This window comes from Nipponia nippon, unplaced genomic scaffold (assembly GCF_047370975.1).
Source record: "Nipponia nippon isolate SJK-2023a ecotype South Korea unplaced genomic scaffold, ASM4737097v1 scaffold_6, whole genome shotgun sequence".
NCBI lineage: Eukaryota > Metazoa > Chordata > Aves > Pelecaniformes > Threskiornithidae > Nipponia > Nipponia nippon.
Window position 1 is genome coordinate 3,033,274 of NW_028262380.1, and position 15,941 is coordinate 3,049,214.

Genomic DNA, 15,941 nt, shown 5'->3' on the forward strand with positions numbered 1-15,941 from the left:
GGGTGAGACCAAAGAGCACTGAGGCAAATGCTGGTGGGATAAGCACTTGAAACCCTTCCGAATGACAAGAACTCAAAAGGGAGCTGTTGTCTGGTGGTGTCCCCCTCGGAGGGGGGTTCCCAGCAGGACACTGTGCTCCCTCTGCTGTGCTGCAGCATTTATTGCACTGGCCTGCAAGCAGAGCTGGCCTCCTGCAGCTGGGAGCACGAAGCGGGCTCTGCAACGATTTGTGAAGCAAACCGAGGTTCCGCTTGAGTTGCAGTCAAAGCAACAGGAGGCGGTGGGGATTTGAGGAGTTCAGGGTGTGGTTAACACAGAATAAACCAACTCTGACTGCAGGTATGGTAGTACTTAAATTTTTTTTTTACCCCAAAGGCAACTTCTTTGTATTTGTTTAAAGTCTTGGCTGTCACAGGCATGGGAATCCCAGCACTACTTCATGCGTGAGTATTGGACAAGAGTTTCTCTGCAATGCTTGGGTCCACCTAGTGTTTCTTTCTGGCCTCCAAATTCTTGCAGTCTTCAATGTTAGCCCACCAGAAAAATCGCCACCTTGGCAAAAGCGTCCTACAAAAAAGCAAATATACCTGGTGTCTGTCTCTGGCTTGGAGGAAACCCAAGTATCTTCTGCTCAGATACATGGCTGGTCCTGCTAGACCAGGCAATCGGGTCCTATGGGATCTGGTTGTGAAGGCAAGCAAAAATCCACTTCCCCCTTGTTCCTAGCCCCAAACCAGGTACGAAGAGCTACTTCATGCCAATCAGGCAGTCAAGAAGAACTTGCTGAGAGACGATAATGAACACCTGCCTTGAAGGGAGGTTGTCTTTGTGCATAAAGCTTGTTACTTGCTGGAGGGGGATACTCGGATGAGGCTCCTCAGAAGCTGAAGGGCTCAGGGTAGGGTGTAACTCCTGCTTCTTGGATCCAGCTCCCTCTGGGTGACTGTGCTTAGCTGGGCCAGTGGAGACTGCTTGCAAAAAGCAGGTCTGGAGACACTGGGATAGACCAGATAGCACCAGACAGAAGGTATCTATCTTCACTGGAGCCTGGCATCATATCAGATAAGCTGATAGCTTCCAGACAAGCTATACTGGTGGGGGGGCTAATATTTCTAGCAAGGGACACCTACTGCTATAATAATTTTTCATCATCATAGGGAAATATGGTTTGGTTTGAGGTATAGAAGGAAATTAATACGGGGCCCAGATTTCCACCGTTAGCTGTGTGCCCATTGGATAGAGGTCTTGAAGGAATCCTACAAAACCCTGCAGGAGACTTGTATGAAATACAGCCCTGCAAAGTTGTCCTTGCATGCTCTTGCATGCATTCCCATAGCCTTGTCCTGCCTGGTTGTCTTTATTTCGGGAGGAGCTGGCAAGGTCACCGCTTGGGAGACTGGGCTCCCAATCACCTGATGTAACTGGATGCCATGCGTTCAACCTCTGCATGGAGCTAAACGTTGTATTAAATTTGTACAGTTTAAACCATTAAAACAATTATTAACTTCTGCAATGTAAGCAGAACTTTAGCAAACCCACAAATTGTTAAAATATAGCCATCTTCCAACCAACATAATTGGATTAAAACTACCTCTCCTCACTCTTCTTCCTATGAGGATTTTTGAGTGGGAATGGGTTTCTCTTGTGAGCTGAAGGAGGTGGCACTTAGCACTTGAAACTGGAAACTGAGTTGATTCCTTGAAATTAATCTAGTGCTAAATAGGCATGAAGACTCTTCTCCAGTGTTTGCTGGATCTACACAGTCGCTTAAGCCTTCAAATTTTGGCAGGGGGTTTCCCCACCTCCAGCTGAAATGGTGTCAAATGGTTTTCTAGTGTGTTTTCTGGTTGTGGTTTGCTGATTTAGAGGATGAGGAAGGTTCACTATGGATATGCTGCCTTGAGACCAAGATCTGTAGCAATCAAAAGCCAAGATGTCTTTAAGATTTCTTTAAACCTCCTTCACCCCTAACTTCCAAATTTCCTACAAATTGCTTGCTGCAGCTAGATCAGCTCAGAGACCCTTCTGGAGGAAGGAAAGGTCAGGAAACAGAAAGAAAACAGTCTGAGTCCAGCCCTCATGAGGGTAAACAGCTACACCACCATATGATACTGCGTACACACTGGAGGCAATGCAAATGTCCTCTTGCCAGTCTCTAATTGCTACCTTGCTTTTATTTCAGCAGAGGAGCGTTAAGCTTCACTCACCACTTCTCCAGCTTCTTTGTGTTCAGTGCTCCTGGTGTCGGCACCTACCTCCTTCTGGAGAGAGTGATTTGAGCAGGGAGGGGAAAAAAAAAACACCAAGGTTTGCTCAGGTTGTGAGCAAACCAGGTAGCAGTGGCTGTGGAAAACTTGCAAAAAAAAAAAAGGCAGCAAAGTGTAAGAACTGAATGTGCTGTTTTTGTTTTTTTTCTTAAAGCAAAGGCTGCAGGTTAGGGAGCATCACTGCACCTGCTTTTAAAAACTTTATTGTTACTGCTTGGTTTTGTAAAGAAACTCGAGGTGCATCACTGTTGTGCCTCAGGGATTTATTTTGAATCCCAGCTGGCTGCTTTTGACTCAAAGGTGCCTGTGCCAGGTTATTTATTATTCTTCACTGTGAGGGTGCTGAGGCGCTGGCCCAGGTTGCCCAAAGAGGTGGTAGATGTCCCATCCCTGGAAACATCCAAGGCCAGGTTGGATGGGGCTCTGAGCAACCTGGTCTGGTGGGAGGTGTCCCTGCCCATGGCAGGGGGCTTGGAGCCAGATGATCTTTAAGGTCGGTTCCAACCCAAACCATTCTGTGATTCTGATTTCAGAGGAAGTTTTGAAGGGGCAGAGAAAACCAGTCTGGATGATGGGACCCCGCGGTGTACTTCATGCATGCTTTATGGGCGAAGCAAGATCTGTCAGCTCGGTGCTTTTTACCAGCTCCGAAGTTATTGGCAGCATCTCACCTGCTAATGCCTTGAGTAGCCTTGCATCTGTAGAAAAGTGAAAACTGATTCTTTTTTTTTTTTTTTAAATTGAAGTGACAATATCGGAGGAGTGTGCGTGGGGGGAGAACTGACTTTAAATCTCCCCTTTTGAGGGCACCCGGGGTTGTGCCGGAGCGGGGTGACCCGAGAACCTGGACCCGGCGCGGTGGCGGCGGGCTGCGGGGCGGGCGCTAGGACCCGGGCGGGGGTGTGACACCGCTCCGTCCCTTCCCCTTCCAGCCCACACTCCTGCACCGGGAGTTTCTTTATTTTTTTGGCTTTTCTGCCTTTTATTTTAATTTTTTTTTTTGGCGGGGGAAAAAAAAATAAATAGAAAACCCTCAAGAAAGCCTGAAAAGTGTCGAGATGAAGACGGGATGAGAAGAAAAAGCGAGGCAGCCATGGCAGCGAGACGGGTGTTTCACCTCCAGCCATGCGGTGAGAGGCAAAGCTGGCTGGAGGCCGGGGGGGGCACAAGTGGGATGAGTTTTGCCGGCAGCTTGAGGGGTGTCCTGTCCTCCCTCCCCTCCTTTTACCCCGGTTCTGCCTCTTGCAGCAGCGGGGATGGGGATGGGATGCGATGGGGAGGGCGGTCTGGAGGGGATGGGGGACGCGTATCCCGCTTTCCCCGCTTGGAATGGTGCTGGGGGGGGCAGGAATCTGGGAAATCTTCGGTTTGCATCATTGCTCAAGGTTTATTTTTGTCCAGGAGCCGGTTGTTACCTGCGGGGAGGTAGTGATACCCCCCAAATCTGAGCTCCTCGGGCAGCAGAGGGATGTTTCAGCCCAGGGAGCGCAGATGTGGTGTGGAAGAAATACCAGGGGCTAAAGGAGTGATGTAAACTTCGTGCTTTGCTGTTTTGGGGGTGTTTTCCCCCCTTTTAGTACTTGTTTATACCTAACTAGGGGAGGAGGGCATGGTGTGGTGTTTAGCTCCGCTCCAGCGCTTCGCTTGCGGATGCGGTTGCCTGACTTCATGTTGGTAATGGTGCAAAAACCACAATAAAAAGAAAAAAAAAAAAGCTGAAACTTATATGGTTCAAGCTGAACTAGTGTAAAGGGCTTGGGCAGTTGTGTGCATTGGCAAAAACTCCAGCCATGTGTTTGGTTTTGTTTTGAAAGGCAGGGAGAGGGTGGGTTTAAATGTGCTTTGAAATGCACTTTGTGATTTACGCTAAACTTTAAAAGTTATTTTCTGAAGTGCTTCCCCCCCGCCTTACCGAAGGAAGCACTTCCTTAATCAGCATGGCTGTGTTAGCGCCGGTTTGACACTAAATTAAATGACAGGGACTTGGGTTGGTCTAGAAAAGTGTTGTGTGTTTTTTTTGTTCTGGAGTGAAGGCAACTGTAGGTGGCACAACAGCTTTGCTGTGAGTGGGAGGCCAGCGTCAAACCTCACTCGAGGACCTTGGGGAGGATTGTGCCCTTGGTTTTTGTTTTTTTTTCCCCCCTCCTCCCAGTTTAATCAAAGTTTGCTTCGGAGCTGATGTTCTTCCTCAAAGCTTTCTTCCACGCTGCTGGTTTTCATCTCCAGGACTGTTATTCTTCTTCTTGCAACCTGATGGTGTGGACTGGCTGTCCGTCACCAATATGCACATCAGTAGTTTATTGGGAACATAAACCTTTTTTTCCCAAGCTGTCGCAATGCGCGATGTTTGCAAGACTTCTCCTGTGGGTTTTCTTTAGGTGCGAACGTAGTCTTGTCCCTCCTTTGCAGAGTTACTGTTCCTCAAAGGTGGTAGCTGAAGCATGGGGTACGCCGCTTGGCCCAGGGCTGGATAAACCCCGTGGTGTTTCAGCCTTCTCACCTGGGTTGCTGTTAGAGGTGGCTTTGTGGCTGGTGTTTTTGCAGGCTGGAAGGAAGCAGTGATGCAATGCTTTAGTCCCGTCTACGCTGCGACCTCACTGCTACCACCCCTGCCAGCCACGCGTCGCCGTGTCCCTGCTATAATCGAGACGCGTAGGCTAATCCTTCTCAGCCAGAGCCCTCTAGTTCTGAAATATCTGTGGCTTTTATGGAGTTGCCACTCTGTAAGAATTATGTACCGCAGAGGAAGTTCCTCTCCGGCTCTCGTGTTGTGCCTTGGCAACTCGAATGCTTCAGCTTGTTTAAATGAACGCAGCTAGAAATAGAGTTGGGCTTTTACATGGAGCACTTGCTGGATTTCCCCAGCGGTGTAAGATATCTGTATGTAAACTTGTAGTGCCTTGATTTCTAGTAAAGCTGTAGTAAATCCCTTAAGGCTGTAAACAGTTGCTAAAGAAAGCTTTGGTTTTATGTTGAGTCAATGTGAAAACAAAGATGTCTTGGCTTTAAAAGCAAAAGGATCTGAAATGGAAGCTTTCTATATTTTCTTCAGAAAAGAAGCGTCAGTGAAAAGTTTGATACTGCTTGCAGAAGGGAGCTCGAGGTTAGCTGCGAAGTTGGATTTCAGTCCCGAGTTATCGGACTTAGCCTGGTGCTGGTTTATTTGCCTCTATAAGACTAAAACCTGAAACCTTGTCCTTGCAGAACTGCAGTGATGCACCGCATATGGACTTTATGCCTAAAGACAAGTGCTAAATCACATTACCTGGGGGAAAGCTGTTGGGTTTTTTCAGTGAGTAATTCTAATACTGGGCTGTGATTGAGGTGTCTCTGGGATGCCGCAGTGATCGCTATCCTAAAGCTTTCTATTGCTGTAGGCGACTTGGGTGGCACTTGAGTTCCCTCTTCCTAATGCAAAACCACTTCTAGAGAAGTCCTGTTCCCTTATGTTGGATTTCTCTGGGAGTAAACAACTCTCCGGGATGCTTTAATGACTCATCATCATGAAACTGTCATCTACCCTCTAAATATGCAAATTACTGCCAAGCACACCAGCAGATATCCAGCATATGTTGAATCCAAGCTACCTTTGCTGCTGGCAGCAGCTGAGGCACGGCACGGTGCTGTCGCTGCCGAAGTGGGGTAGGGAGACTGCTGTGAAGGATGCAGTGCAGGAAGGCTGAAAACTGGGAGTGCCGGGGGCCATTCCTTAAAGTTCATTCTAATTTGAGTCTGAACAGCGTTTTGCGCTCATGAAGTCTGCAAAGTAGCTCCTTCAGCTGGGACCTAGTGAAACTGAAAAACTTTTTTTTTAATGCAATATAACTTTCTAAATAAGATCTAGTATAAGCTCCCCATAAAGCCTTTCTGCAGAGCACGGTGACATGCTGGCCCGGAGCGGAGCGCAGCAGGCTTCTGCATCTGTCAGTGCTGGCTTTGATATCAAAGCACTTAGCTGTGACTTACAACTCCATGGGTTTTTCTATTCCCCCTTTCTAGATTCATCCCCGGCTCTGACTTGCAATTAAAAAAAAAAGGCAGTATGAAGGGTTTCAGTCGAATGCTGTTATTGAAGAAGGGTCTGCAAGCTCTGATGGACCACTGGGAGCTGTGGCTTGGGTAGGGCATGGAGGGAATAGAGTCCAATTGCATTCCTTGTAAATGCCCTGGTGAGAAAACTGCAGCAAGGTGGGGAGAAAAGCATGAAAACCTGATCCAAGCCACTGGAGTGGGTAACGCTGACTTTGTACTTGTGTTGGGCAGGAACTTCCTTCCCCATGGGTGCTTTTTGGCTCTCTAGGTTTGAAGGACCTGATGCAAACAGCAGCAGAAGGGCTTGTAGGGCTGTGGCTGCCCCAGGGGCATCCCTGCAGCCATACTGTGGTGGGATGGATGGAGACTGGTGATAATGGGGGCTCTGGCAGGGGGGAAAAAAAAAACCAAGTTTGAAGCTGGTGGAAGGAAGACCTCAGTTGGTTGCTGCTTGGAGCTGGGCAAGCTTTGTCTCAAGATGCTGCGAGTGGGTTTTGGACAGCAATGGTGGAGTGGGTTATTGCTAGGTGCTACCCACTCGCGGGGGCAGATGAGGAGTGGAAAGATTAGGAGGGGGGCAGTCTGGGGGCTGAGGATGAGGTGGCCTTCCTCCCCTTTTGGTGTTGGAGCAGGTGCTGGCACCCTGCAGTGGTGGGAGCTGCCACTTAGGCTCACCCCCTGGGGAAAAAGCACCCCGTGGAGTACAGTCGGGCATCAGATTTATTCTCCTTTTCCTCTCACCCGCTGCCATCTCCTTTTCCAGAAGTTAATGCCTCTTCCCCCCTGCTCCGAGCCTAATTGCGTCCCCAGGGTTTAACACGCGTGTGTTTTGTTTTATTCAACGTGTTGGCTGTTCCCACCGGAACAGGCTGATTTTTTTTTTTTTTAGGGATTGGGCTTTTTTTTTTTTTTGCTTATTGTGCACAACAAGCTACTGCACAAGATATTCGGGGGGGGGGGGGGGGAGGAATTGTAGTAATGCCAATACTTCTTGAATATTATAAACCTGGCTTATCAGCCTGACGCAGAGCTGGAATTTGTCTCTTCCTGTGCTGCATCTCTGCTTTCTGAGAGGGGTGTTTAAATACAGGCTGGAGACGCAGCCTTTCCAGTGTGCTCTGCTGGGCTGTGACAGCAGCAGCGGGGCTGCTCGAGCGGCTTTTTTTTTTTTTTGCACTAATTCCTCTCCAAAAAGGAACTTCTCAGGGAGAAGGCTCTGAGACTGCATGTCCCAACAGTACGCGCTGAAGGAGGTGAAGGGAGACGCGGTTTGCTTCGTACCTGGCTCTCCTCTCTTCTCCGTCCTAATGGAGCCAGCTTCTTTCTGCTACCCCCGGCTCACCTTTCTCCGCTCACCCTATGGCCAGTTCGGGGCGAGCGCTGGCTCTTCGCAGGATTTGGCCCAGTGGCCGCAACGTTTGGTGACACAGAGGTGGACCGGGCCGGTGGATGGTGCGTGAGCGGGGATGAAAGGGTTGGGGACCGGAGAGGGGTGGCATGGGGTAGCAGAGAAGCCCACCGAGATTTGGGGGGGAGCTTTTGGAGATGGTGGGTAAGGAGGGAGGCAACGCAGGTAGGACTTGGTGGACGCGTTGATGCGGTTGTGTTGATGGACTCTCCTCTCGGACCTCTCCTGGTGGTGCTTGCTTGGCCGCTGTCATCTCCACCAAGAAGCAGCTCTGGTCACTGTTACCCCCTCATGCCTGGGCAGGCTGGCCAGGGAGAGCTGATAAACAACCTCAGCACGATAAAAAATAAAAATAGAAACTGATCTTAGCCAGTCCTTTGTTTCGTAAGCTTGTTCACTTGCTGAAATTAATCCGGCAGTGTCTGAAACCTGAAATACCTGCTGGAGGCTAGGCGGGCTTGTTTCACCTTTAGGGTTGTGATGCTGTCAACTCTGTCCTTTAAACTGTTATTAAAGGTATCAAGTGTGGGTATAGGGGAAGGTATTAAGATCCTCTACTACAGATTTTTCTCGCTACAAGGAAATACCTTGAAAGTATCAGCTTTGTTCAAAATTTTACACGTTGCTTTACTGCAAAGCATCTGTATGGGGAAGCTCAGTAAATCCTGCTGGTTCAGGAGCTGAGCCCTGCTGTAAGTGCTGATCCCCAGGACGGGAGTCTTGACTGTAAAACTCTCTTGGGGAAAGTATTGGGCGTGATGAGATGAGGTCCTGAGCACCCTGATGTAGCTTTGAAGGTGGTTCTGCCTGGAGCAAGGAGTGGGGCTAGAGACCTCCAAGGGTCTTTTGCACCCTCAAGTACTTTATGAACCATGGTTTACATCCTTTAACAGTCTGAACATGATGCGCTGTACCTGGAAAAGCTTGTCAGGTGGCATGCAAAAAAAAAAAAAAATGGAGGAGACTGGATGAGCAGTCTCGGCAGAGAAAATGCGTAGGAGGTGTTTAAAAACATGCATTGCCTGTGGTTTTGTGCAGCGGAAACAAGTCTGTAGCAGGGACGGCACACGGGGGTATGTGGCTCTGACTGAATCCCTCTGCCGAAAGCGATGCCTCTTCCCGAGCCGTGCCTGCCTCCCCTCGCTTTGCGCTGGGAAACGTTTGCTGCCTCCTGGTAAATACGGTCACTGGGAAATTTTAACTTAAGTCACAGTAATTGTCAGAGTTAGTGTAAGGGACTTGCAGATGGGAGAGACCCAGTCTTGCCAGCATTTGGATAACTTGCTGTTTATTTCTGCCTTATTTTTTTAGGGTTCTGCCTTTTCTAAGGCTGACTTGATGTTGCTTTGGGGGGAGGTTTTTCATTTTTTTTTTTTTTTTTTTGGCCAGCATAGACCATTCCTCCAGGCTTTAAATATCCAGCTGGGGGAGACTTGGCTTATTGTTGTGAAAATCTTGAATTGTAAGGAAAGTGAAGCAGTAGAATAGGCTGGAGGGAGGGGGAGGATGCGGCATCTTCCCTCCAAAGCTTTTTAGGCACTGCATAGTCAAGTACTGGGCTTGGATACAAGTCTCCTCGGATGAGGTGAGGTCTCTTCAGCTCTATTTTCTGCAACTTGCTGTTAGAGCACAGACTTATTGCCCCGTTTCTCATTCCCTTATGCAGGCTCCTCATTGAATGTGTGCGTTAACCCTTGCGCTGCTGCTGCCCGCGCAGCCGAGCTGTCACGCTGGGTAGCGTGCAAAAAACATCGGAGCCCAGCCCCGCAATCGGGCAGGCACCGCACTCAGAGTACAGCAGCTATATCTGTAAGAAATTGGCTATATCTACCTTTCAGCAGCAGGTTTTTTTTCCCTCTCCCTCTTTTCTTCCTGCATCTTCACATCCTCTGGTTTTCCCTGTACTTCTGTCTGTAAGGTACAGTATCTTCTCACTCCCGTTGAGCCTGGCTGCCACAAAGCTTTTTTTTTTTTTTTTTAAGGAGGCACACGAGCTTTTCTTGATACAGCATCCAGCAAAAACTGCCGGCTCTGAAGCGCAGGGTCACTTTAATTATTCTATTTTTCCTCTTCGCTACCAGAGGCAAATAGCTCCGAGAGGCAGCGGGATTTGGGTGGCTGGAGGCGATAACCCAAAGCCCAGCCTTGCCCGGGGCTGCGGCGGCATGCGGAGCGGTGCTTCGCAGGCGTGAAGTTAGCGGCTCACCGGCATAGCTGCTCCGGTTGGGAGAGCTGGGTTGGAGGTGCCCATCTGGGAGCTAATGGGTCGCGTTCTCACTCCACCCATCCGCCGCTCGCCAATTGGAAGTGAGGGAGAAAGATGCCCTGGATGGATTAATATTGGAGCCATTGAAAAAGCACGAGCCATTGCCGCCTCAGCCACCTGAGCAAGTGGCATTTGGGAACAAGTGTGGTGGCCCAGGGGGAGCAGCCGGGAGGGGAGCGGAGGTTGTTTGAACAGCATCTCTATTAAAGAAGTAGTGCAGGTGAGTTGTGGTCTTAAAAAAAAAAAAAAAAAAAACCAAACCCGAAACTGAAGCACTACTGTTGCTGGGCGATGCATTTGGATAGGAAATCTACAGAACCAGCTCTGCCAGCTCTTTAATTATTTAATTCACTGAAGTAAGGCAGTACTTGATGTATTTTCGATGGGCTTTGCTGCTTAGTGATGATATCTATTGCCTGTGCCAGATGTCTATTGCCTTGCCTGATGCTGTTGTGTTTAAGGATGGAAAATACCTTTTGAATTCAATTTACATTAACCAGAGTGCTGTCTTTCAGGGTTTGAATTTAGTTTCAAGATATGCATGGGGAGATGAGTACAAGAGATCTTTACCTGTTCTGTTTTTTTTCTAATTAATGCTAAAACCTCCTGTCTGTGAGGATTTACATACTGATGTTTCACGTGGGGAAAGTGCAGCGCTGAGTGAAAACAAAATGCATGTATGCAATCTGTCTAAAATACTAGCCATCATCCCCCCTGTTGCTGTAGCCATGGAAGCCATGTAGACGAACCATAAACAATGTCCTAATGAATAACACTCTATCGTAGATTGTCAGTCTGCAATTATTTCACCACTGGACCAGGGCATTTTTATTTTGGGTTGATGATGGACAGCAAAATCGGATCTGGTGCCACTGGCTCTCCCCCTGACCGTGGTGGTATTGTCACTGCTGCTATTTTGTGGCTCCTAGACGTAGAAACTGTATGGGGTGATTTATGTTATCCTGCCAAGCCTGTCGTGATTTGAAATCCCTGTTTTTGGGGGGGGTGGGGGTGGGGTGGTTGAGGCTGCGGAGGGCAGCTGGGCTGCCATTTGGGTATCCTTTGGACTGTTTTCACTTTTAATGGCGGGGGAGGTTTTTTCTTTCTGTGTCTTGCCTGGAACCACAACAGAAAATGTGTTTGGTGATCAGGTGGCTGGGTTCCTGCTGCTCTTCTGCGACTTTCTATGTTTCCAGTACAGATCTTGTTTTTCACTTAACTTCTGGTTTTGTGTGAATTAGAGCTGGTCTCCTGTTTCATCCAGATGCCTTTTGGCTGGTGCTGGTGGGAAGGGGTGCAGGAATAAGCTTTGCTGCAAAGCTTGGCCCAGCCACTGCTGCCTCTTTAGCAGCCGTTTTGATTTCTGGTGGTAATAAGACAGGGCATAAAAACTTTGTAGAAATGGACTTTGTTCCAAAACATGATCCTGGTACCCCGGGGGGATGCTAGAGTGTGAAACTGGTGCTGGCACATCCCTTCCACCTAACCCCAAAGAAGTTACAGCTTAGTTTGTACCTATACTATAGCTATACTATACTAGTTTATACCTTGCTGCTGCTTAACTTTTACAGTATTTAACACAGTTGAACCACTGCAGGGAACAGCTCCTTTTCTTTGAATAGCCCCAAGCAAGCGAAACGCTGATAGATTGTCTCTTAACCATTTTTGTATGTTTTACACCGTACCACTGTGGATAAGTGGCAGGTTGTGGCCTCTGGAAGACCTGCCTGTGCAAGGGAAGCATTTCAGTAAAGAAAAATATCTCGGGCACCTTTTTGAATCCACGTTCAACCCTGCCCAAGATTTGGGGCCATTGCAGTATCTTTTTTGTTGATTAAGAGTGATGAGGTTTTTGATAGGGCCCTGCAAGTGAAAGAGCTGTCTGAAAAGCTGTCAGTAAGAGTTAATGCTTTCTAAATTATTTAAATGTTTCAGGAAGAGTCTACTGAAAAGCCTCAACTGGTCTGTTCTTGGGCCTTCGCCAGCTTGTGGGATCTCTGGAGGTATTTGCTTTTGCTCCTCTCCATGTAGCACTTATGCAAGAAATCCTTGCAAGTCTTCAATCACTTTTTTGAGAGGGCCCAACGAAATGAAACCTCCCCTTTCAACCTGAGGGGGAAAAAAAAGGCAAATAGCCCAAATTCTCTGTCTGCCAGCCAAATCCCAAAGTGTCGTCGTTCCCCCACTTCTCAGCTTGTCCTGCTCACCTATGAAATGCTGGTCAAGAAACCCGGTGGAGGAGGAAAAGAGATCCCGTTAGCAAAGCAGCTGCATGGCTCTCAATTTACAGGGTCGCTTCGTCTTGCAGCTCACCTCTGGGAGGCACCCTTGGATATTAATTGGTCGGGTGGGCTAAATTGTGATGAGTCAACCTGGCCAGGCTGGTGCTGCTGGTAAATCCAAGCACTGCTGACATCAATCTTTCATGTGCATGGGTTTATTTTTTTGGGGGGGAGGTCTCCGATAGCTGTCACCGCTGCAGCCAGAGATCTTTTATTAGGTGGTTTTATTGCGATGGGTGCTCTGGAGGAAGCTGGGGAGGGGATGAAGAGGGGAATCATTCAATGCAGTGAGGGAAATGCTTTGAAAGCAGACATGTCTGGTCCCTGAGCTTGTGTGTGGGTGTGTGTTTGCCTCGGAGCAAGCAGGCAGGAGGATGCTTCCTGCTGTATTCTTTCAATATGATGCTTTCTATTTTCACAGCCAGCGACTGTAAAAATTAGCTCTGGAGTTTCGTTTACCAGAGCGACCATGGCATGACTTAAGAACCCCTCACATCATTTCCCTTCATCAGAAGAATATCCAGCTTCTTGCATATAATCCCTGATTCGATACCTTAGTGCCTGCTGAGCCATGAAGTGATAAAGTTGTATTTTCCACCTGGATCAGGACTAGCATCGCGGGGTGGCCACGCTGTGGTGGAGGACACTGTTTAGATAAATCCATGGAGCAAAGCTTTATGTCCAAGGGACTGGTGCATTGTGGGATAGCCTAGGAAGTGTCAGAGGGTCGGTGTCACCTCCTCCAAAAAAATCAGAGAAATGGGACACTTCCCAGGGGTGTTACAGATGTTTAATTTTGGTAGTCCAGACCTCTTAGTCCTAAAAATGGGAATTTTGGGGAAATAAAACCCTTATGGGAAGGAAAGAGGTGGTGAAAATCCTTTAGGGATACTTCTAGTAGGGCAGCAGGGGATACAAGGAACATATCTATGCAATTCTGTGGCAAGAAGAGTATGTTAAACATACGTAACTTCTTAAAAGTGCTTTTTTACTAACAGAAACATCCTCTTTTCTCAGGATTGCTAGAGGACTTGGCCATTTCTACATGTAAGGAGGGCAAAGCTTGTGTCCCTGCAGGTCCGAGTCTCTTGGCTAAAGCAGCAATTTGCCATTGGATTGGGCTGCTTAAAAGCACCTTCCTTCTTGGCACCTGCTCTGGCCAATGCTTTGTCACCTTCTAAAAGCTTACCAAAATGAAGGGGTTTGGAATAGATTTAAATCTGCCTGGGTCATGGCTGTCTTCTAGACTGTTTTGAAGACCTCAAAAGTTGATTTCTTGTAGGCATTTGCACACAGATGATGTTTTAATCAACCCGTTTATGTAAAGGTCTCTAACAAAAATGCCTGCTTTATTACAAAGTAGTGCCAACGCCTGCTGGTACCCCATACTACTGCCTGCGTTAAACCCCTTGGCATGCCACGTGGGGATGAGTCCCTCATCCATCCTTCAGTGTCTGGCTGTGTTTTTTAAAGGCTTGACAGCTTCATGAGGAGGAGGATAAGCCGAGAAGAAAAGCGGGGGCAGCAGTGCAGAAGGGGAATGCAGACAGAGGGGAGTCTGCCCTTCCTGTGAGCACTGGCTGGAGCGTGCCTTTCACCATGATGGCCAGTATGTTGCTAACTCTTCACTCTTTAAATAGCACTGTAGAAAGCGCTAGGAAGATATTTAGATGTGTGATGGGCGTGTGGATATAATTGGGGGGAGGAGGAACACCGCTGGTCCTTTGCGGAGCTGGGTAGCTTGTCGTGGGGCTCTGCTTAGCCCTTCCCTGCAGCTATGCCACGGAGATGGATGAAGGACAAGTTGAGGAAGGATAGGGCTCTAGTGTGTCTCATGAAAGAAGGGTTTATCCCTCTTGGCCTCTGCTTGGGATGAGACATGGATGGACATGTGTCTGCGCAGAGAAGCACGTGTGGCGCTTGCAAGGGGAGCGAGGCTGTAAAGCTGCAGTGAAGAAGAGTCCTTTAGCTGATCTTGAGTCTTATCCCTTCAAGATAAAACTCCCTGGAAGGTAGCAGAGTGCTGGTATTTCTTATTTAATGACTTAAAAAGGTCTTTTTACCCCTCTTGAGTTTTTTTTTTTTCCTAGTATGTTTTCCTTTGCCTTTATCAATGCAAGCCGGTGCTTTCTGGGGAAAAGTCTGTGTTTGGGGTTGCCACAGGCAGCAGTGCTCATACACCATATTTGCCGGGTGCTTTCCTGCCCAAGTGTTAACAAATACGCCTTACTCATCTTACACTTCCTTGAATTACAGCGATCGGTTTTGAAACCCTGACTTGTGTGGTTTGTGTTTTTTTTTTTCTTTTTTTGTCATACCTCTCTAGGTGTAGAGAAAAACAGGGAAAATCTCAAGCTCTTGTCCTGTGTCAATTGTTATTGCCCAGAACAGCAGCATAGGGGCATGCTTCTCATCTCTGGCTGTGCTTTCACCAGCATGTTCCAGTTCAAGTATGCAGGGCTGCAGGAAGGGATCAGCTGCTTGAGGTATAGATAGCAATGAGAAGTGGTAACTTAAGGCAAAATAGCTTTTTTGCATGCTGTTGTCCATTCATTCTTGCTGACTAGAATAGTTCTGAATAATTTGTAGCCAATTTCTCCACCAGGAGACCTCGCTGCTTGGTTCTGCCCTGAAAACTGCCAAAACCTCATGTTTAATGGGCATAAGCGATGCTATGTGGGAGAATCCTGCAATATTGATATATTTGGACCCATCAACTAGTCAGCGTGATCAGATTTGCTGTCTGTCAAGTTCTTTTCCTATTCTGTGGCAATGCAGTTTTGTCTTACAACAGGGGTTTGAGGCTTCCTCATCCTCCTGCTGTTTGGGCTCTTGCTGCATATGGAGATTTTTACTCTCAGTTGCGAGCTCCTTTCAGTCAGTGCTCCACATAGAGAGGACTTTTTTTTTAATTCCCTTGGGATATTATTCCTTGTGTATGTGTGTGTTCTCTGAAGTTTGGTTTTCTGCTGACTTTGGGTGGAGGAGAGGAGTGGCATCATTTGTTTGTTAAGTATTCGAAGCACATAAATTTGTGGCTTTCCCCCTGCTCCAAACTGCACGAACCTGGGTGCAGCTCCCTGGTCATCTGCACAACTGCAGACTCCCTTGCCCTGTGATGTTAATTCATGGTGGAGGGGAGAGAACAGAGAAGTGAGCTCAGAGTTTAATATTAAATACCGGGTGAAGCCTTGGATAGGGTTAGCTTTGTCATCTTCCCCCAGATCTAAGCCTTAGATAAGACAATATACTTGTTCAAGCTGGACTTGGCCCCCTGGATCTGTTTGAGGTGGTGCAACCAACTGCAACGTTCCCTGTTGTGCAGGGAAGCTGGTGCAGAACTGTTTAACGGTAGTGATGGATGCTTTTAGCATTGACTGACAAACTCCTGGAAGTCGGCTTGAAGTGGCCAAAACCTTGCTTCAGAGCTAAAGCCCTACATGTTTTCTGGAAAGTAGATTCCCCCCCATAACTGGGCAGTTCAGTCTGTCATGCTGAGAATTGGTAATTCCTCCAGGGGGGAAACTGGGAAAGCCTAAAGGCTTTTTTTCAGCTGAACAGGTGACTTTCATTGTAACTTCTTGCTCAGAGGCTCAAGTGGTTTGCTTATCAACTTTAAGGCAAGATGTTGCATTTGCTGATGAAATGTCCTCAGCTTCAGTAAAGCAGTGTTGAAGAAGGTGGTG

At 47.8% G+C, this 15,941-nt stretch overlaps 1 protein-coding gene across 6 annotated transcripts in view; it reads left to right on the plus strand.

Moving 5' to 3' along the window:
- Nucleotides 1-15,941, plus strand: part of SLC4A11 (solute carrier family 4 member 11) — a 141,560-nt gene that overhangs the window by 41,793 nt on the left and 83,826 nt on the right. Inside the window, exon 1 of one of the 6 annotated variants that reach the window (XM_087736805.1) lies at nt 3,260-3,397. The exons of 1 other annotated variant lie outside the window; for it this stretch is intronic. In XM_087736805.1, coding sequence (XP_087592931.1) covers nt 3,337-3,397 — 61 coding nt within the window. In that variant the 5' untranslated portion in view covers nt 3,260-3,336. Of the gene's footprint in view, nt 1-3,259; nt 3,398-7,449; nt 7,752-8,786; nt 8,882-10,135; nt 10,194-15,941 lie in introns of those variants that run through there. 4 more of the 6 variants (XM_009471709.2, XM_087736803.1, XM_087736802.1 and 1 more) reach the window with 4 other exon arrangements.